This window comes from Triturus cristatus, chromosome 8 (assembly GCF_964204655.1).
Source record: "Triturus cristatus chromosome 8, aTriCri1.1, whole genome shotgun sequence".
Lineage (NCBI taxonomy): Eukaryota > Metazoa > Chordata > Amphibia > Caudata > Salamandridae > Triturus > Triturus cristatus.
The window spans coordinates 1,543,905,523-1,543,928,566 of NC_140591.1; the positions used below are offsets into that span (position 1 = coordinate 1,543,905,523).

At 44.5% G+C, this 23,044-nt stretch overlaps 1 protein-coding gene across 2 annotated transcripts in view; it reads right to left on the minus strand.

The window, feature by feature from the left end:
• RNF121 (ring finger protein 121) overlaps window positions 1-23,044 on the minus strand; it is a 326,737-nt gene that overhangs the window by 58,691 nt on the left and 245,002 nt on the right. For both annotated transcript variants that reach the window (XM_085623428.1, XM_085623429.1), the window contains exon 6: window positions 22,709-22,829. In XM_085623428.1, coding sequence (XP_085479554.1) covers window positions 22,709-22,829 — 121 coding nt within the window. The remainder of the gene's footprint in view (window positions 1-22,708; window positions 22,830-23,044) is intronic.

Here is a 23,044-nt window from a genome sequence, read left to right on the forward strand (position 1 = left end):
CAGCATGCTCCCTCTGCGCCCAGAGAGCGGCCCCCGGAGGGAGACTGGGATGGAGCACATTGACTTGGGTTATGCAACTCCACAACTCTTGCTGGCTTACTTTGATCACCTATGCTCTCTTGAAAGCTCAAGGAACCCGCAGCATAGGGAAAACGCCAATCTGAACACCTATGAACATACTCACCGGAGTGGGACTTTTCATTTTAGACGTATGCTTCACAGTTTTCTAACTTGCTAGCAGCCAACATAAGGAAGGGACTAGAACTGCATGCCTTTAAATATAATATGAACGTATTAAGTTGACAAGGCGAGGGGTGGGTATGGTTAGCCAGGCACCTCACGCATGGAGGGGTGGGCGACAGGCACTCTGCCTTGTTGGGGGTGGAAAGTTTGAATTCCATTGGCAGGGGGGGGGGGGCTCGGAGGGGGGCGGGGGGTTAGTTGGGGTTTTCATCGTTATTTGTTTTCTTGTACAGAACGTACCATTGAACGTATTTTTGCCACCCTTGAAAGGTAATTTACTTGCTATATCCGAAAAGATGGACCAATAATGGGTCCCCCAGCACAGTTGTAGTGTCCCATCTCTCCTATGGAGACAGGTCATACAGGCCCCCCGCAGTGCCACATCATCTCCTCCTGTTCGCTCTTTTTCATCAACAAGATATGGCGGACTTCACGGTTATGGGGTTATCAATAATGACATGGAAACCAGATAAAGAGGGGAGAAGTCTTACAGTACCTTAAGCGGCAATCACCGGACGTAGTGCTTGTACAAGAAACCCACTAGCTGTAAAGCTCTCCACCGATGGGGATATAAACTTGTGGTACACGCAGGGTTTACATCTGGATCCCGGGGAACGGGTATGGTCATTCGGAAAAACTTAGCAATCACACCTACACGTACATGGGCAGATCCACAAGGTAGATTTGCGGTTCTGAAGGCGCAATGGAAGGGTAATTCATTGAATATACTATCTGCCTACCTTCCTCCGGCTCTGGGAAAAGGTGCTTTGCAGGACTTGGGTAAGATACGGATAGATCTCCCACCGGGTACCCTTATAATGGGGGTGACTTTAATATGATAATTGATGGCTCAATCGACAGACAACCCCCAAAATCATCCCCCTGGCGTAGCACACACCTGGCAGACTTCTCCCAGGCTATGGGTATGATAGATATTTGGCGAGTATTAAGTCCTGGGAAGGCACACTTTACACATTATTCTAATGCACATAGAAGTCAGTCCCGGATTGATTACTTCTTCACTTCCCTCGCAGACATAGGCCATTTCCAGCACCCCCAGGGGCTCCCGAGAGGCATTTCTTACCACTCTCCCCTCAAAGTCAACGTCACCTTTCACCAACAGACCACTCGAGGCCCCATAATCATTAATCCTTGGATTCTTACTATCCCGGACATCAAAAAGGAACTTGTCGAGCAGACAGAACACTATTTCATTGAAAACGTTGTATCCGTTGTTTCAGCAAATACCATCTGGGAGGCCTACAAGGCAGTAATAAAGGGGCGAGCTCTGGCACTAAAGATTGGATACATCCGTAAACAAAATGAACAATTGACCCAATTGGAAAAGGACCTGCTCCTATTAGAAAAGGAGCACAGTACTGCTCCAACTGAGACCACAGCTCATAAACTCCACAACTTGAGTATAAGGCTCTAGCGCGCGCGGAAAACACCCATGCGAAAATCCTTCATACACGCCATCGACTCTGAACTCGGGAAAAGAGCAGGAAAAATGTTAGCATGTTTAGAAAGGCGAGATCAGGAGGCACGATGGGTCCCCGAAATCTTGCTTGATGACAGACGGCGAGTAGTAGACCCCTGCGAAGTAGCAGAAGTATTTGCGGACCACTTGGAGGCGGTCTATACCTCCAGGACCGCCACTTCCCCTACTGATTCCCATGACCTACTGGCAGAAATAAACCTCCCCACTCTCTCAGAGGAAGACAGGGATGCCCTAGATGCAGACCTAACTGCAGAAGATCTGCAAAGCCATCTTCGCTGTCAACTCTGGAAAGGCATTGGGACCAAACGGAGTTCCGATTGAGTTCCTCAAGAGGATGGCTCCTAAGGTGGCTCCTCACCTTAAAAACATGTATGACGAAAGTCTAGAAGGAGTCCTTCCCTTAGACCAAAGGCTAGCTTCGATAGTGGTCATACGAAAACCCGGTAAACCAGCCTCTAGCTCTAGCTCACATAGGCCCATCTCCCTAATCAGTTTGGAAGCTAAGGTATTCGCCAAACTTCTTGCATCTCGACTAATCGCGGGTCTTCCATCCCTGGTCCATGAAGACCAATCAGGGTTTGTACCGGGCCGTAACACAGCCTTGAATATTAGACGCTTCCATAACGTCCTGGGTAGACAGCCATACCTACAAGAAGACGCGGTCATACTATCTCTAGACGCCGCAATGGCGTTCGATTCAATAGAATGGCCTTACTTGTTTGAAGTATTGACAAGATTCGGTTTCGGTCCACGATTCCGACAATGGGTGGCATTGCTCTACACCGACCTACTAGGCCAAGTCTGTATTAACAATCACACATCACATGTATTTGCCTTACAGATGCCCCGTCCCCCCTTCTCTTTGCATTAACCCTGGAACCCCTGGCGCACTGGATAAGGCGGGATGTCTCAATAAGGGGATTGCGATGGAGTGACGATAGAGAGGACAAAATATCGTTATACGCTGACGATATCTTGATCTATTTAACATCTTCACAAACCTCGATAAACATTTTATTTAATGTAATTACCGATTTTGACAAATACTCAGGATAGACCATCAACTGGTCCAAATCAATAATAAATGTCCTACAAGGCCCCCCTGCTCCGATTACCTCGCGACTATACCATAGAATTGGCCACTGAAGGTTTTAAGTACCTGGGCATTTATATTACACCAGATCCCCAAAAGTTACATGATTATACTCTACAAGGCCCCCTTTAACACTTGCAAGAGGATGTTAAACATTGGAGGTCATTGCCACTCTCCCTTTTTAGGGAGGGCAGCCTTATTTAAAATGTTAGCACTTCCCAGATTCTTATATATACACTTCAAAACTGCCCATTTCCCCTCACTGACACGTATTTTACCACTATTGAAGGAGAACTCCTACGAGACGGAAAAGAGTCTTGTATGCCCTCCGGAAGTTAACAAATAGGTGGTACGACGGAGGGATTGACCTACCGGACTTACATCTCTACTATTGGGCCTCGCAACTGGTGGCGGTTAACCACTGGATTCATGGATTGCCGTCAAACCCGGCATTCCACTTAGAACAATACCAAACGGGGCGGGAGGGCTATTTGGGTGCTCTATATAGCACGGTTCAAAGAGATCGCCATCTGGGACCCATGGCGCAAACGGTTGCCATATGGCATAAAGCTACTAGGCGCCTGGGATGGGCGAATAAATTCACAAAAGCTACACCGCTGTGGTCTTCTCAATGGCTGGCATCACTTTGTAATCCTGCAGGGTTTGATAAATGGGACACCATCGGCATGGCTAACATAGGAGACCTCATCGGGAAGGGAAAGCTCCTCACATTTAAAGAACTACAGACTAAATATGACTTGGCGCCAGGTGAGATCTTCCGATACCTACAGATCAGACACACCCTTCTCACTTGCGTTCCAGACCTGTCTTCCTTGCCGGAATCCTTCCCCCTGGAGGACCGCCTGCTCTCGGAACCGCACTTGAAGGGGTCTGTTTCCTGTACTTATCACAAACTCTGTAATAATTTGCCTGACTCTTTCCAAGCTCTCCGAGAATGCTGGCAATCCGACTTAAGGCCCCTAGACGATGAAGAGTGGTAAACTGCATTAATGTCTCCAAGGGAAACTGCAATAAACCATCGCTTTCGCCTCATACAATTGAAAATACTTCACAGATCCCATCTCTCCGGAGTACTCTTGGCCAAAATAGGATACCAAAAAAATGCGCTATGCCTTCGAGGATGTGGCCAAGAAAGTACCTTTTATCACATCCTATGGGACTGTCCTGTCATACGCCCCCTATGGGACGGTGCTACCACTAAAATGAGAGACACACTGAGTAAACCCCTCCAGCTGTCACCACAAATGGGGATCCTGAATATCTGGGAGGCCACCGACCTGACAGAGCTAGAGAAACAATGGGTAGCACTGGGATACTTACTGGTGAAGCGAGCTATCGCAATGCACTGGGGATCCATCACACGGCCTCTAACGGTGGGGTGGGTGGCGTAAATGGATCGTTGCATGAATGCAGAAAAGGAGGTCTACAAACAACGGGCTGCCCCAAAAAATGGGATAGCAAATGGGCTAAGTGGAACGCGTACAGAGGGGAAATCTGTACCTCGCCATCCGAGGATATGGAGATGAGGAAAACTCGAAATAGGGAACTGCTGAATTTTTGGCTGTTTGTCATTTATAAATATCGCATGGCACCTATGGGGTATCCCAACTTTCTCGCAATAGATATAGTAATGAGTGGACACTAACAGTAAAACCTCCAACTCTTCTAATTATTGTGTGCTATGTATAAAGTGGCGCTATGATATACGGAAACTGCACTTGAATGTGATATTGTATTGATGAATCTGTGCCTTAATTCTAATAAAACAAAAAGAAAAAAAAGAAAAAGAAAAAAAAAGACCACAAAAATTAATAAGTATCACTCAGCATGAAGTACTTTTTTGTTAGTACATAACATAGGATAATGTGCCATGAGAACGATACCGCTTTGTTCGCCATAAGTTGGCAGGGTATGCTCAGACATGAGTCCCTTGCTCACTTTGCCACTGGATTCAAGCAAGCCTGGCTGAAGACGGCTGAAATGCCAGAAACCGGTCCTAGGAAGCTTGTTTCCGGTCCAGGGAAGGCATGGCTTGGCAGTTCGGGCTAGACTGTTCCCATGAGGCACAGGGTCAGACTGATTTGCATAGGGCCATGTCTAAACTGGGGTGGCAGAGTGGGCTAAAGAACGGTGATGGATCAAACCCAGATCTGTTGACTGGGTGTGAGTGTTTGATTGGTTCTGATGCTCCGTCCATCACCACCCCCCTTTTGTACCGCAACGATAAAACAATGTCAGGTCTCAGTCAGATTACAAAAAGGAGCAATTATCAATCTTCATAATAAACAGGAAATCTATTGAAATGAAATAAAAAATAATCAGACATTTAAGAGGTTTAGATTTTTTGTAAATAAATGGCAAATCCGCTCCAAATGGGGCATCTGTTGAAGATATCTGAATGTTTCCGCGATATTTTGTCTGCGCTACATGTAAAGCAACGCCATGCAGCCAGGTACGTATTGAAATGTTATTGGTTGCTTTTCAATAACATAATGTGAATTTAAAACCCACAGTAAGTAGCAGGTCTATGCAAGCTCTAATGAACCCATGTACAATAAATCTGAAGAACAATTAGCACCCACACATCCCGATGCACAGAGTTAAAAATTAAGAAATGAGGAGCTGGGTAGAGGAAGTTTACACGCTTTTGGGACCATATGGCCTAGTGCTCTAAGCTTAAAGAGCAATTTGAGTAGGTCTAGTGGCGGCGAAGGACTTAATTTAGAAATTTAATTTAACAAAGTTTTAAAACTGCATATTGTTCAATTCGAATTTATTTTGTACATTACTAATGGATTCTGGCGACTCAAATACTACATTGATATCTTTTTAAGACCATGTATTGCAAAATACCCAATCCAATCTACCCTAATTGTTTTACTCCTCTGATGGGAAACCGTTTGAATTAGGTGTTTGACTGACAAGCTTCTCGTTCACTTGAAGAATACTTCTCAAAATATGCAGTATAATTGCTCAATCGAGTTGAGTGTCCCTTTTTCATAGTAGGCAGTGTCTATTACCTCAGAACTGCAAACTCCGTTCTTGGCCTGGAGTATGTAAGCCCTCCAATAAAAAAAAGGGGGGGGGGGAGATGAAGGTACTCGTTACGTTCACCCTCCAATGTACATGTAGTTCAAAAAATCTGTAAATGTCAGATCTAAAAAACCTAACCAAAGGAATGGGGATTCCGCTGAATGCACGAAAAATCAAGACCCCGTCCAAAGAAAAGAAAATTATTTTCTTGAGTACCCTCACTCACCCAGGGTTGCCCCTAGGTGACAAGCTTCATCATTGGGTCCACACTAAACAGCTGCTGCTTGGGGCGTGCTGCGACTTGCGGAACTAAGTAGGAGCACTTTTTTGTGAAGAAATGTGTAGTGCACGGTTTGTGGAGTGGTGAAAGGGATGTTAAAAATACCTAGCTAGTGAGCGAATATTTTATTCTCGCTCCTAGTTAGTATGGATAAAAAGGGAGCTAAATAGTAGGGAAAAGATATAACTATTATGTGTATACAGTCCCTAATATTCGGTCGACATGTTTCGAGGTATCCCCTAAACCTCTTCTTCAGGACCACACAGGGCCCAGCCCCATGCGTGCCGCTCCTTGTGAAAACCTATAATAAAGTGAGGATGCACGCCTAATGTGTGAGCATCAGATTCAGAATACATACGGTTTAGTCTTTGACTCGTAGTATTTATGCTTTGGCAATACTATGCCTCATGGTCTGCCGGGGTAGAGGGGCCTGCTGTCATACCTTCATCAAAGCACACCTCCGTCTAATAACACCTATTAGACGGTCCGCACGGGTGCCAGTAGGTGTTATTAGACGGAGGTGTGCTTTGATGAAGGTATGACTACAAGCAGGTAGGCCTGTGAAGTACCTATGCCCTTGGTAACTAAGCTACCATATACTAGGGGCTCATAAGGTACCACCGAATCCAATCACTGATTAGCAGGGACCCAGCCAGACTATAGCCAGAAACCAGTGTTAACGTCAGAAAAAAAGTGGGGGCAACATAAGTGCAGATCCTACTCTCCTACACAACCTACCCCCCCCCCCCAAACGCAGGGAATACTAAACCAACCTTGACCAGTTGAGTCTTCGTGTTCTAAGTGGAAATACCTTGAGAGTCCATCTGCATGGCATGTTGGGTCCCAGGTCTATGTTCCACTGTATAGTCCATCCCCTGTAGGGAAATGGACCACCTTAGCAGTTTAGGATTTTCACCTTTCATCTGTTTAAGCCATATGAGGGGCTTGTGGTCAGTCTGAACTATGGGGTTCAAGAGAGGGGCAGCACTGAGGGGCAGCACTGTTGCTCCTTACTCAGATCTTCCCTGGAAGGTCCCCCCTGCCCCCAAGAACTCAACCTGATAAGGCTCAAGTCCCTCTGGGGCAGTTCCTTCTTCAGGATCTGCTTCTCCTCCCTCAGGAGGGGAATCTGAGATCTGAGACAGAGGGGAAGGCACTGCCTTAATCCTACTGATCCTCCTCTTGGGTAGCATCTGGTCCATACTTTCAGGATCCAGAACTGGTTCAGTTTGATGCATTTTGGCTTGTGACCTGGTCACAGCAAATACCTCTGCAGGTATGCCCAACATCTCTGCATGAGTCCATAACTCTACTTCAGACCAGGCTGAAGCCTCTAGATCATTGCCCAATAGACATTCGACAGGAGAAATTCACAACTGCCAGACTACGGTTGGTCCTGACATTGCTTGCATTGGTAACCTGGGTCCAGGGTCCACGAGATCCTCTGCCACCATGGTGACACTAGCACCCGTGTCCCTGAATGCCAAAGCCAGTTTGCCATTTATTACAGGCTGCTGTTTGTATTTGCCCGGATTACTGGGGCTCACTAGGAAGGACATATAAATGTCTCCATCACAAACCAGCAATGCCCGAGTGGGTACTCTGACTAGGCCAGAATCCATTTCAAAACCCAGGGTTAACCCTACTACACCCTAATTCTGATTACCACCTCCACCAGTAGCTGCACTAGGGGGGAACAGTTGCCTTAGGGGCAGGAGTGGTGGTGGTTTGGTCTTTGGACTTGTTACAGTCAGAAGTCCAGTGCCCTTTCTGTTTACAGAATTTGCACCAGGGCTTCTTTTGGCCTTTTCCCTTTGTAGACCGTGAATCCCCACCAGATGCAGATTTTTGGGGGGCCCTTGTGAAGACTTCTGGTCTTTGCCTTATCCCCACCTTTCTCAGAGCCTTTAGGATCCCGCTCCTTAGTGTCACTCCCTTGGTTCTGGGTTTTCTGCCTCACCCTGGTTCTGACCCACTTGTCTGCCTTCTTTCCCAATTCTTGGGGAAAGGTCAGATCAGAATCCACCAGGTACTGATGCAACAACTGGTTTTGGCAATTGTTAAGGATCTGTTCTCTCATCTTAAGATTATACAATACCTTAAAATCAGTTACTCTACTACCAACCAGCCAACCCACCAGAGCCTTGGTTGCACAATCTACAAAGTCTGTCCAGTCCTGATTCTGGGCTTTCTGGGTGTCTCTGATCTTCAACCTGTACTGCTCAGTGGTTAAGCCAACCCCATCTATCAGTGCACTCTTCAGGACATCATAGTCATCAGCATCCTCTTCTCTAACAGTGAGGAGCTGGCCTCTACCTTTATCTGAAAAGGAGAGCCACAAGATTGCTGCCCACTGTTTCTGGGGGACCTGTTATACTCTACAGGCTCTCTCCATAGCAGTTATCCATTTGTGGATATCATCCCCACTCTGATAGGGAGGAACAACCTTGGACAGGTTCCTATGGTCTGGAATATAATCTGACTCTAGGGACACTGTTGCTGCAACCAAGGGGGTTCTAACCCCTCTTTTCTAGAAGCTCTCTGGAGCTCAAAGGCTTCTTTATCTAATGCCAACTGCTTGGCCTTAAGTTCAAACCTTGCTTCCTCATACTGCAGCCGTTTGTTCATTCTTTCAGTGGATGTCTCTTCTATTAAAGTATGAGCTCCTCTGATGGACAGATTCTCTGCCAGAGTGGTATGAGTGGTCAGAGTCCCTAGAAAGGGACCTAGGCCTCTCCTCCACTCTGTCAGTTCTCTTAGGGAGATTTCCTCTGTCCTTTTCAGACCCATGTGGGTCTGGCCCTTCAATCACAGAGTCCTGGTCATCTTGATTTTCATCATCTGACCCAGACACTGTAATTGATCCACTCCCTGATTCAGATCGGTTAGCTCCTAGAGGCAACCTCAGATCATCTGCTGTCAGAAGATCTATCAACCCTAGTGTGGAGGGACTCTGTCCTAACTTCAGGTGTCTTGCAACACACATGGCCTTCATGTCAAAGAATGTCATGTCCTTATACTGAGGCTGGGTGGACTCACTGGCTCCATCCCTTGAAGACATTGTAGTGCTGTGCAGTGTTGTACTACCTACACTAGTTTGTGGCCTACTGATCCTAGATCAAGCTGTAGCAAGGGTGTGCTATCCCTTCACAAACAGCTCTAAGTTCAGTAGAACTTATTGATACTAAGCTTGACTTTATATGTACCTTGAGTACCTTTCGTGGTTTTCAGTTAGTAATTCAAATAGAGATTTTCTGGTAAAACAATGGCAAGCTGGAATCCCACATGCAGCCCACCAATGTGAGAAGTTGGCCTGGCATATGCGGGTCACTAGTTATAGTGGCCACCTTGCACCAGTCCAATTCGACTCTTATGGTAGATAGGTTTAAGACAACCTTTTAAAGAAAGCTATCCTAGTGGTAGCTGTGGAGAGCAGCCTTCAGGCTAAGTCTCAGAGGAATGTAAAGCAGCTGGTTTTACCTTATAATCTCTTGAATTACCAAATGAAAGGACATCACACAGGTATATATATCAAATATATATGTATTTATTTCTAGACACACACTACTAAATCTCTTCATGAGATTAGAAGTCAGGAACATATGCAAATATCAACGTTTCACAATAAGTTAAGCACAAATATGGCTGGGGCCCTAGGGGCGTACCAGACCATATACTAAAAAAGAGGTTTAGGAAAGTCGACTTGCAAGGGGACAAGGCCTATGGCCTGTAGAATCGCTGGGGCTTCACTAATCCACCCAAGGCAGGTAAGTAAAAGACCCACGGTAGACGCGTGCAGTGTGAGAACACAGCCGCGGGTTCCCTATTGATTTTAATGGAGAAAGTCGCAGTTGGATTTTTAAAGTTTAAGGGTACTTCTAGAGAGTCTACAAGCAAGCCACTTACAAGGTAAGTAGTTTGAGGGCCAACACCCACAGGAGCACCGGAGTGCACGAGTTACCTCACCCAGGGAAGTCGGGTGCATAGGTGTCTCTTGGTGTCGGGTCGCGTCGTTGTTTTCTATGGAAGTCGAAGATGTTTTGCTGCTTGCGAAGACTGGAGAAGTGTCCGGTGGAATCCAAGGCTGGATTCAAGATGAAGAAGACCTGAAAGCAGAAGGGACAGTGTTCACAGTCACTTGCCAGTGACCCGGGGCCAGGAAGATGGATGCCCACGGAAGTCGGGTGATTTCAGGTGATCAAAGGTGTTTTGACTCTTCAGCCACGAGGTCCAGGAGGCGTCAATGACGACCAGGAGCTGGATTCGGAGTGTCCCACGAAGTCTGCAGCTTACTGAGGTGTCGGCAACCGGATTGGAGCCAACAAGCCTTGGCAACAGCAAGTCTCGTGGAAATTGAAGAAAGTCAGCGGTGCAGACCAGCAAGGTCTGAGGGACTCACCCAGCGAGGGTAAGTCAGGGCAGGGCTGGAGCAACCAGGGGAGCCCTTTGGTACGATGAGAAAGTCATCAGGGGACCCACAAGCCAGCCGGCAAGGGATCGCGAAGACGCCTTGTGAGGATTCGCTTCACAGGAGCCCACGGTCAATCGGGACGAGGTAGGCCTCTGATTTGCACTTGACAATAGTGCACGGTACCCGGGTATTGCTGTTCCTCGTCACTCGTGGGGTCCACTCGCCTCAGCTCTGCTGGGGACTCACACATGGCTGTCGAGAAGTCAGGAAATCCACTTCCGGGGCTGCAGGGACTTGGGAATCCGGCGGGAGCGGGAAAGTTTGCGACCGTTGATTCAAGTTTTTGGTGCCTGCCAAGCAGGGGAGTCACGCCTTGACTCCAAGGGAGATTCTTCCGTCTTCCAAAGGTAGTGGAACGTCGAAGGGCCAGGATTCTGCTTGTAGAGCGTCGTCCAGGGATATCTGATTTGTAATGGCAAGGGTTCCCTAACTTATACTAAAAGAAAGGGAGGGACTAGCTCTATGACCACTCCTCTGTGAGGGTCAGGGGAGTGGGTGGTTACACACACTTCCCTTTGTCCAGTTTCGTGCCAGAGCAGGGGCAGGTAGCCCCTGAACCGGTTTGAGCTGGCATATGCACAGAGGAGCCTACTGCTCCCCCAGTGCAGGATTTCAAAGCACTCTAATAGTGCACCCACCCAGCCCCAATACACTAAATCGTGTCTGGAAGGTGGTGACACCTCCCTGTGACAGGATGCCTATTGTTGGGCCTCCTCCACTGCGAGTTTCAGTCAGCAGAAGGAGGACAGCCCAGTGTCTGTGCTGGTAGTTACCTAGGAATGGTTAACCCAAAAAAGTCTCTGGCACCTGGGTGTAAGACAGTACGTAAGGACAATGGTCCCAGAAAGTAGAAATCATTCATGAAAATCTGAAAAAATACAATCAAAACATTGATAATGCTAAGTGTTTTAATTCACACTCTGCATCTTTCTCTTAATGTACATAATCATATCATTGTAAATAGCAATGTCCCTAGGACGGAACATGGTGAGGGGGGAGGAAGGGTGGATGAATGTGCTTCGTGAGGATAGGGTAGTGATTAGGAGGGCAGTGTTATTCAGAAACAATACATCACTTGAAAACATATGAGGCTAAAACATCAAGCCTGACAATTACAATCTTAGCAAAAGCGTTAGGTGGCCATGTTCACAACAGTAACATGAATGAAAAATCTGTTGTCTTGTACTGGCTCTTTGCATAAGTGTCGACGTTTCGACCCCTAAGGAAGTGTAGGCATTTTGATTTCTTACAACAGGGTCTTCATCAGGACGGGGTGCAGGGGGGTGGGGGACAGCGCGATCTAGGGAAGATTGAAAACAATGAGTTTAGCTAAAGGCATTGCGACATAGTGGGGTTAGACGAAATGTATCGTGGATATGATTCTCATTATTACCGGAAAGGCCTCTGCACAGTGGCTAGTGGCTACAGTGGGCCCGTAGGCTCCTATGGCGGAGAGAGAAACACAGCACCTAAAACAAAGTTTGCAAAGATCTAAATGGGAAGAATATATTTAGAGGGGCTCACAATCATTCAGAAAATTGGTGGGAATAGGACGTCGTAATTGTAAATTAATCAGGAGCGTCCATAAAGCGAAGTTAATATAACAAACATCAACACCTTGGTGCGTACTGGTGTACGTCAAATGGACAGTGTTGAAAGACTAAAGAGATTGTGGGTTAGATGAGTTGTGATTCCGGTATAAACAATGGCAAAGCATTGTGTGTTAAGCGCGGACAACCATCGCGTTCATTAAAACAACAGATCGTAGGATTAGTGAAGTAGGGTGTGCGTTACGCTCAAAAACTCGTTAGGTGATAAAGCACAGAGTGCGTGTTTAATCATGGAAAAACATTGCAGTGCGGTTGAAGAGTTAATGGGAAAACAGATCAAAGGGGGCAGTAGTGATTTAGATCATGCGTGTGGAATGGGACAGGTAACACCTAAGATCTAATGGCAATAGTATGACAAGGGGAGAAAGTATGATTACGTCCGCTGTGTCGGAAATTGAATCTGTATCGTTTGAGCTGAAAAAGGATCGAAAAGGAAAATCAGGGATTCTGAAGTGAAGTTAATGCAAATTGGAACATGGGATCGGGATCCATGTAGAGACTCACCTATTTGGAAGTTCTCAAAGTCGGACAGTTCGAATGTAGCGAACCGGAAACGTGAGGGGTAGCTCCGGTAATGATGAGAATCATATCCACGATACATTTCGTCTAACCCCACTATGTCGCAATGCCTTTTGCTAAACTCATTGTTTCAATCTTCCCTAGATCGCGCTCTCCCCCACCCCCCTCCACCCCGTCCTGATGAAGACCCCGTTGTAAGGAATCAAAATGCCTACACTTCCCTAGGGGTCGAAACGACGACACTTACGCAAAGAGCCAGTACAAGACAACAGATTTTTCATTCATGTTACTGTTGTGAACATGGCCACCTAACGATTTTGCTAAGATTGTAATTGTCAGACTTGATGTTTTAGCCTCATATGTTTTCAAGTGATGTATTGTTTCTGAATAACACTGCCCTCCTAATCACTACCCTTTCCTCACAAAGCACATTCATCCACCCTTCCTCCCCCCTCACCATGTTCCGTCCTAGGGACATTGCTATTTACAATGATATGATTATGTACATTAAGAGAAAGATGCAGAGTGTGAATTAAATCACTTAGCATTATCAATGTTTTGAATATATTTTTTCAGATTTTCATGAATGATTGCTAGTGTCTGTGCTGGTGGCATCCATTTTGTGATGCCAGGGCTCTTTCAGATTTCTACTGTGGTTCCACAGTAGGTACATGTCGTCCCCTCTAGAAGGGTGGGATCATACTCCCACACCAGTTACTGGTGTGGGGGTATGATTCCAAGTTGTTTGACACCAAACACGACATGTTTTGATGCAGTCATTCCAGTAAGCATTTACCGCTAGGTTATAATGCACTTAAGAGTATATGGTTTGACCGCATTCACAAACACCCACAGAGAATGGACTCTGAGAGCTGCAGAGGGGCCCTGCTCAGGCAGAGGCACCCCCTCACATTGTAAACCAAGCACCCTGCCCTCAGGATTGATAGGGCCTGCCTTAGGGGTGACTGATAGGTTTATATGTGTGTGGAAGGTGAGATATAGGAACCTATACCTCAGTGAGGAGTGCTAACACTACCTCACCCAGGCTGCAGTAGCAGGCCTGTGGTGTCAGATTTAGTCTGCTTCCCAGGCGTGGCATAATACATGCTTCAGCCCCTGGTAGGCCTGTGAAGTACCTATGCCCTTGGTACCTAAGGTACCATATACTAGGGGCTCATAAGGTACCACCGTATCCAATCACTAGTGCATCTAATATGCACTCCAAGTTGTTTAGAGAGAACAGAGAGACTGGGGCCCTGATTAGCATGGACCCATCCAGACTATAGCCAGAAACCAGTGTTAACGTCAGAAAAAAAGTGGGGGCAACATAAGTGCAGATCCTACTCTCCTACATGTAACCATTACTTTTCTGTTATCAAAGCGGGTGGGGGGGGGCATGTTGTGTGTTGTGTGCGTTTGTCACTGAAAAAACTGAGGTATGTTTCTAGCTTAAACGCATAAAACCAATGAAACTCTGCAGCTATGCTTTGCAGCACACACTGCAATGTTTTACTCTTGTAAGGCTGCCTTTATTTCCTGTTACACTGGCAAATGATTGTTTTGAGCAGAGCACGGCGAGCGACAAAATCTAGGACATAGGTTGTGTGCGCCACAAGCTTTAACAGGCAAATTTCACTAAGTTTTCTCTTTTGAGCCACACCACCAACAGTGAAGCCTAGTCCTCTATAGAAATAGGACGAGCAGAGAACGTTACTGAAGCTTAGTAGTACGTCACTCATAACTGCATGCAGATGCTGATTCGGAAGCAGTTAGGATTGAGAAATCTTATTATGAAATTTAGTTGAAGTCATAAAAATAAACCCAGAATTCACATGGAAAAAATACATCAATGAATATTCCAGCAAGCAAAGCAAACTCCAAACAGAACCACCATCAGTTTTCAGAGATTTTACACATCTATTTCCAGTCAAATGCAACCCAAATACCTAGTTTCTGAGTTTTAGAATGGATTCAGAGCCCCCTCATCGCTTCTTGAGTTCCACAAGAAGCTGAAGGCTTGGCTCTTTGAATAATCGCACCTGGGAGACAGCAGCCTACACACACGCGAAGCACCTGGATACCCTCACAGGTGATTGGTGCCCCATACAAATAGATATAACAATGCCACATAGGAGAACATTAGGAGAAAAGGCAGCTTCATCCTGTACATGGGTTCCAATACAAAAAGCATGGAAGAAGGGAAAGATGCACCTGAGAATCAGACTGCCTTCTCTTTGGCGGGCAAGTTGTGTTTTTCATTTAACGGAAGGAATCAACTTTCTATGTGGAACTATTCCATGCAGAGTCTCCTTAGAAGGACGTCAACTCTCAATCCCTGCTTCCTCCAACTCTCAATTTTCTGTTTCCACTTGTAGAATCAGTATTTTTCCAAAGAATGTGCATCTAACAGCCTGCTGAAGGGGATGGGTGAAAAGCAACTCACCTGTAACAATAGTTTTTCATTAAGGATATTCTTCCCAGGATCATACGTTTAATGGGATTCTTGGTAGCTACGCTAGACATCGGAAACACACACATTTTTTTGTTAAGAGTTCTTTTTTATTTTTAAAAAGTTTCTTTTCCCATGTTCTAAAGGCCCACTGCTTAAAATTAAAACACTGTGTAAACATGTAAAAAGCAACACCCACAAAAAATGGGGACTACTCACAATTGAAAGACCATTTTAAGAGAACAAAGTCTACCTCGACTCAGAGGCCTTGGCTCTAACGCAGTCATTACTCTCCCTTTAATTTTTCAGTAAAGAGCGATGTCAATAGACTGCAGAGATGGGAGGACATGTGAAGGTCTGCTATGGATTTGGGGAGGACATCCTTGATGGGCTAGTGTTGAAACGACCGCCAATATCTATAATCTTTCTGCCTAATTAATCGTATGCCATTTCACTCCAGAGAAACACAGACACTGCTCTAGATAGGTTATTCTCTTACTCTCTACCTGCACCCTTTGTCCCAACCGCTAGCCCTTCCCAGCCAGTGGGTAGTGTGTCCCTATCCTCATTTAACACCATCTTTCTTAGAGACAGCCTTCAGTCTTGAGCTAGTCATAATCAATATGAAGATTATACCAGATCTTTGAATTTGTTCCCACTGCTCACACCTCTCCTATAAACACATTTAACATAGCATTTTCTATTAGACACTTGATGGTACTTCTCCCGTTTTATAGTTACCTTGCTAAGAATGAAAGCATCTAGTTTCCTTTCCCCTATCAGGTTCCCTCTCAATAGCTTTACACCCAACCTAGAAGGTACAAATCAACTTCAGTGCGAGACTTGCTATGTTCATCACAGTCAGCTCTACACAATCCAGTTGCTCAATGTAAGGAAAAAGACGGTACACCCCGCTTCCAGGAAGCCATGTCTCTGATATGAAGGTCACTGGGCTTCAGTAAGCAGGGCCCCTGCTACAACCTACAGGTGGAAATCATCTAATAAACTTGTTTTTCTCTTTGATACGAGTATACATCTTGCAGCACAGATGCTCTAAAATCTTCCATGATACACAGACATCATTGTACAGACAGTAAGCTGGATGGCTGCCAATCTCAATGCATAATGCAAATTGCTTCCCTTTCGTTTAAAGCCATGCATGGTATAGCTTCATCCTTCCTCACAAGTAATTTTAATTTGAGGGAGGGAGAAGGTTTATAAAGCCAGACATACACCTTTGCACTATGAACGAGGGAAACCTCAACATTTGAAAATTACCTCCAGAAGGCAAATTACAAAGTGAATCAGCAAGCTTACAGTAAATTCAAAATGCATATTTCGCTGCAGATATGTAAAGGAACGGAGTTTCAAACCAAAACATCCTGCACCTGGAAAGCTTTAACACCATGTTCTTTTTATATATCTGCACTTGGGCACTTTTACCAGTAAAGGAAAACTAAATTTCAAGTCACTAGGAGGGGAATGCTTTTTGGCTCAAAGATTTTTATTTGGCTAAAAACTTGGCAATTCAAGTTTTAAAAAAAAGTCCATAGAAACAGCTTAGAAACAGAACAAAGCCTTAGTATCTTCATGGATGTACTCTGATAAACATAGTGCATCAAGTAAATGGTTCTATAAATTATCTGCTTGCTACCGGAAGCCAATGCAGCTGTTGGAGAGTGTTGGTGATACGAGTGTGCTGGTGATACGAGTGTGCTGGTGAGACGACGGAACCTCTTCAGGCCAAAAAAGGACCTAGAAGCGCTTTTAATAATGTTGCAGTTTATCCAAGTCCTTCCTAGGAAGGTGTGGTGTTGCGGTTCTGAAAACCAACTATGAACGTATAAAGTCTTTGTTATGTTCTTTTTTCTGTAGTGCATTGTTAGCTTTTCGATATGTTGACATAAGTTGCTAGTGTGGAGGTTGGAAGGAGGTGTGAACCCAGGGACACAATCCAAGAGCTATACTCTATTGGTGCCAGTCTCGGACCATACGGGTGCCATGCATGGATAGACAGACGGATAGGGTCACAGAAATCTAGGTAAGACTAGATTGAGGAGTAACTATCAATTTCTGAGAAAGACAAAAGGGAACATTCTAAGGAGGATCCTTTAGTGATCTATGAAGGCTTGGTGGTAACTGAAATCTGCTATCCAATGGAAAGATAGGATTGTAAAATCATTCCAAATTCCTGGCCTTCGTAATCACAATACAGCGTTGGTAAAAATATTAAGCTAATAGTTTAGGGTCAAGGCATTTAGGAGATTTTGAAATAAGCCTGTCCTCTTGGCTGGGTTAAGTCTGAGAAAATTCAGACATCACTCTAGAGTCTGCAGTGCCCAGATCCCCATCATGCTCAATAAGGATTGTTTGAAGATCGCAGCTCATATATAAAATGGTAGATTAATCCGACACGAAGATCAGTCAAGGGGCCCAGACACAAATGAAAAAGAATGGGATGCAGAGATGAACGCTGCAGTACGCCACACTTGAGTAAACGCCATTGCGTCACACGCAACAAATGATGAAAGATTAAGCAGCACACAAGCAAGTTCCTACTTAGTGGGGGTGGGGGAGGCTTGACAGGGGACTAAATGATGCTATATAACAAAAGTATCCATAAAGTACATCTAACTTGGCAAGCACACCAGAAAAGCATTGGAGTTGATGAGGAGTCGGGACTAAACAAGAAGAGATCACCAATGCAAAATCAGTCTTCAGAGTAACATACATGTCTGTGGTTTCGAAATCTATGTAACTCTTTATATCGTTTTGTCATTGATCCTGCAGGCAATATTTACAGGCGAACACAAGGAGATGATGGACCGTGTGCTGAAACTTTTCAAACACTTATCCCCAGTCACAGATCTGGGTTGAATCCATCATCATTCTTTAGCTCATTTTGCCACCCCAGTTCAGACACAACTATATGCAAATCAGTCTTGACCCTGTGCCTCATGGGAACAATTCCGGTCCCAGGATGCTTGTTCCCGGTCCAGGGAAGACATGGCTTGGCAGTTCGGGCTGGACTGTTCCCATGAGGCACAGGGTCAAGACTGATTTGCATATAGCTGTGTCTGAACTGGGGTGGCAAAGTGAGCTAAAGAATGATGGATTCAACCCAGATCTGTGACTGGGGGTGAGTGTTTGAAAAGTTCCAGCACTCCATCCATCAGCTCTTTGTGTTTGCAATATTTACAGGCGGCCATTTGAGGAAAAACAGGCCATGTAATCACAGAAACACCCCATTATCCAAGGAAAATACAATCCAGATAGCTTACCGGACAGAAGTGTTGGTATCCTATTAAATAAATATGTAAAGTTTTGTTTAACATTTATCAATTAAAATAAATTTGCAACCATGTACATCGGATTCTAAATCGACTTGCGACAAGCTGTGTTTATGATAGATAGGGTTTAATGTGCTCCTTAAAGCGGTTTGGAGAAATGTGTGAATTTCAGAGAACTGACCTGATGCACGTCAGCTTCAGAGTACACAGACTCAGGAGCCCAGCCATTATGACATCTGCATATTAATCCTTTAAAGTCAAGCATCAGTGTAAACATCCTTCTGTGATAGACAAATACTGTATGCGACATGACCAGCAATGTCGTAGGTCTACACTCGATGCCACAGATTAGGTGTAGGGGAAATTGTGTTAAAAATTTCAATAACAGACAAAAAAAGAAATCTAATGCCAAGAACTGTTCTTAACCCTTCCTTTGGTGGCCTTTCCTTTCATAAATGTAAAACCCAAACACCACGAGCAGATGGCAAGAAACGTATTTTTCCCGTGGAGCACACAAACTTTAATTGCCATACCAAACGGGAAGACACGAAACTGAATATTCTCTATTTTACCTCTTCTTGATCTAGAGATGTCTAGCACATAAATTTCATCCCTGAAGAAGTCAGAGTAGGACGAAACGCGTTGGCTACTGTGACTACTGTGCAATGGATCATTTTTATGAAGAAAATTAATAAAGAATGATATGAATACAGACATCTTTGCTACATGTATTGATTTCATCTCAGACTATGTTTTCAAGAATATTACTGGTGTGAATGGAAGGAAATTTAATTTTAACATACTCAATAGATTAGTTGTTACCATTATTGTGAGTGCTGAACCACCAATAACCAATGTTATTTTGAAAGTTGCTTTCAATTTAAAGTAGAGAGGGGTTGTGCTTCAGGTTCGGTGCACCACAAAGAAATTCATATAACTATTCCCATTATTTATGTTGCCAAGTGCAGTACTTTATTGCCTGAACCCCATTGCATATATTCGTCATATCTAGAAACATATCAATTTGCACCAGGGAAAGGAGAGAGAATGGTCACTTCGAGACTAGATTCAAACTATCATGACTTGCCTGCATACTTACCCAGTTCCCTCCATCACAATCAGAATGCTACTTCCTATTTAGTGACAAAAGCAGAGCTGCAGATCTCTGCAGACCATGCCCAACTACACTGACCTCCCAGTGGAATTGCACACAGTTAAAAACTACTGGCCCCACCTTTTGCACAGAGAAACTACGAAACTGTTCACACATACCCAAAACATTGACATACACACGCGGGTACTACACAGAGCATTTCTTAACTTTTTCCAGTCTCTACAAATGATAGATCAGAAGTTGTTTCTCTTTCGTACCAGGTACACAGTATAACTCCTTTTCCAGGTCTATACAAGGTAAGGAAGACAGTTTAATTGGGTCATTTTCATTAAGCCAGAGACATCTCTTATGTCCACTCCTTCCAGTTGGATCCCCTGATGGTCAGACATCAAAGCCTTATCTATCACAGATCTCATCTGCATATTAAACTCTGCCAAAGCTACTTATGAAGATGAGGTTGTATTCTTATCCTTCAGCAAAGCTCGTTCAACCCTACTCACCATTGTCAATGCCTCCCTCACTCTAGGCACCCTCCCATAAGTTGTCAAGAAAGGACAGATACGCTCACGCCTATAGAAACCTATACAAGACCCAAATGACCTTGCCAACTACAAGCCCATCACAAACCTACCATGTATCGGCAAGATCATTAAAAAAGCAGTCTATGTTCAACTCCAAGATAATTCCATGAAAAATGAGGAGCTCTGGCTCAGGTGAAAAGTACAGATGGACAAGCTGCCTTGAATGGACTGCTCTTGGTGCAACATCCTACTTCTGGTGCGCTGCTCACTTGGCGCTGCTCACTTGGGCACAAGAAACAATCACCACTGGGAGGAAGCCGATACGAATGGAATGCACGCCATTCCATCAGTGTCTTAGAGGATACAATGTGACCCACATTATAAGGTCTCCCTCTACCCCTTACTCCACACCCCGCCACTGGGAAAATCGAATTGACTGAATTTGGTGGGTGAAGGAGAAACTTTTGGATTGTGCTATAATGAGTCATGCTATGAGTTACCCATGGCTGTCAGAGTTGAAGGACCAACAATATCGGAAGTGTTTATTTGCAGGCACTGGAAGTTCCTGTAGTGAGGAAATTACCCACTAGAAAACAGAAACAGTTGGCTCACTGCAATTCCAAGCTTTATTAGATAGTTTTTGCGATGGACCATATTTTCAATTTATGCTCCTGCCCTTCATGGATAATTCAAAATGTGAAAAGCAAAGAAAACGCAGTTATGAAGGCAAACCTGTCTGGTGAACTTCAACACGGAGTGTGGTCATATGATATTGAGGAAATACAAATCTTCTACCACAACTCTTGCTCACAGTGCCAGACCCTCAGAGAGCACCTCTACTTCTTCAGAACAAAAAGACTCTTGGCAACAGACCATTCCACGCTGGTCCACCAGAAGGACCCAAGCAAAACAAGGTCAGACTTTTCTTGTCATCCTCACAACCATGCCCAAAGTGGCACACACCAACTCCCTCCCTATAAAGCAATCTCAGCAATGGGTTGAAACACTGCTTGCTTTTACCCACTAAGCCACTTTTGCCTTTAAATAACCCTGAAGCAGTCTTCCAGTACAGCATACCATCATGTAGGAGTTTCCGCCGGAGCATGTCATCTTTGTGGATCATCAGTCTATTCTTTAGCTTCCTAAACAACAATTTAAATTCTATTTTGAAGTTTCTCTCTTTGAGGCTCCATACTTTCTCATACGCAGCAATAAACATTCTGGAGTCCTGAATGGGATTCACTGGTAATGTCCTTCACTGGTTCTCCTCTTACCTTTCCAACCATCACCAGTTTGTTCAGAAGGGGCACCACAAGGTCCCAAAAGATCCTTCTTACCTGCGGAGTCTCCCACAAATCCATTGTTTCTTCATTATCAAATTCTACATGGAGTTACTTGGTGCTCTAATTACAGATAACAGCATCAAGAGTCACCAATAAAAAAAAAGAGGATACACAACTTGAAACTCTCCTCTGCTTCAGACTTTCAAAGCCTCAAAAACTACCTGCACATCGTACCGGCCTGGAATGTACAGCACCTACCTGAAGCTCAACGGCAACAAAGACATAATCCCTATTTTTTTGCCAAGAACAAATGAAAAGAATCAGTACAAACTGGACTCAATGACATGAACCGTGAGGGCTTCAAATTCCAACTTACACTGAATGGAAGGTCATTTAGATTCACCATGGACATCAACTTCACCGTCAAGGAACACACTGTCAAAAAACACACAAACAGCCTGGTACAAGCTCTCTTCTAAAGAAAGTGCAACCGTTTCTTCCAGAAAAAAACGTCAGAACTGCTGTTCAATCCCTCATACTCTTGCATCTAGATGGTAGTAATTCCTTGCTCTACGGTCCCTCAGACTTTATATTGGCACCCCTTAAGGGAATTCTACACAGCATTTCTCATCCAGCGCCTGAAGAAATATGATCAAGTCACCCCATTCTGATGAAACTCCAGTGGCTCCTCTTGCTGGCCCGCACCATCTTCAAATCCAGCAGCACCATTTACATAGCCATCACAACCAGCACCCCTGCTTATCCAGCAGACCAGCTAACAAGCTTTGGTGGTTCTTCTTACACCTATAGCAAGAACACCAGACTAAGAAGTGCAAAAAAGATAAGGCAGCAGGTGTTTTCCCATCTATGCACCTGGAAACTGGAACAACATCTCTACATCTATCAGCATGGCTCCAACACCGAGCTAATTTAAGGAAGAGTTTAAGATTCACTTCTTTAAATAACACCATATCACCATGCAATATTAGTCCATAACACTGCTACCTCTCTTATCACTTGTGGATTTAATTCAGGTCTTTAACCTTGAAGAATGCTCTGCTGTCTTATGGCTGGCTTTGTGATATAGCAGTACCAAATACATACATGCATAATCTATTAGGAGAGCTCTGGAACTAGTGGCTGTTATGGCAACTCAAAAGCAACACACTGAGCCTCACTAGTGGGAAATGACCAATATATAAAACACTTCACACCAAATTAAGAGACAGTTTTAGGACAAGGATGTTTTCCAAGAAAAGTCACTTTCCCTTTCAACTTACCCCAATTGTGGATGCCATGTAATCAGCACACATTTCAGCAAAATCTCGGCCCAGCACTCCATAATAAAGACCGTAAAAGACCAATGAAATGCCGAAATCCATTGCATCTTCAGGCTTTATTCTGAAATTGAGGCAGCGAGTGTAAGCGAATCAAAGAAATACTGGGTGATAAAGCAATCTGTTAAAAAAATAGAACATCAAGTAAAATAGATCATCAAGTTATAAATGATTTATGATGCTTATCCAACCCACTGTTCTAAGATCATCTGTATAGACAATTACTTTTACCCACTTTAAATTGTTACGTAATTTGTTGACCTCACAAGAATGAAAGGC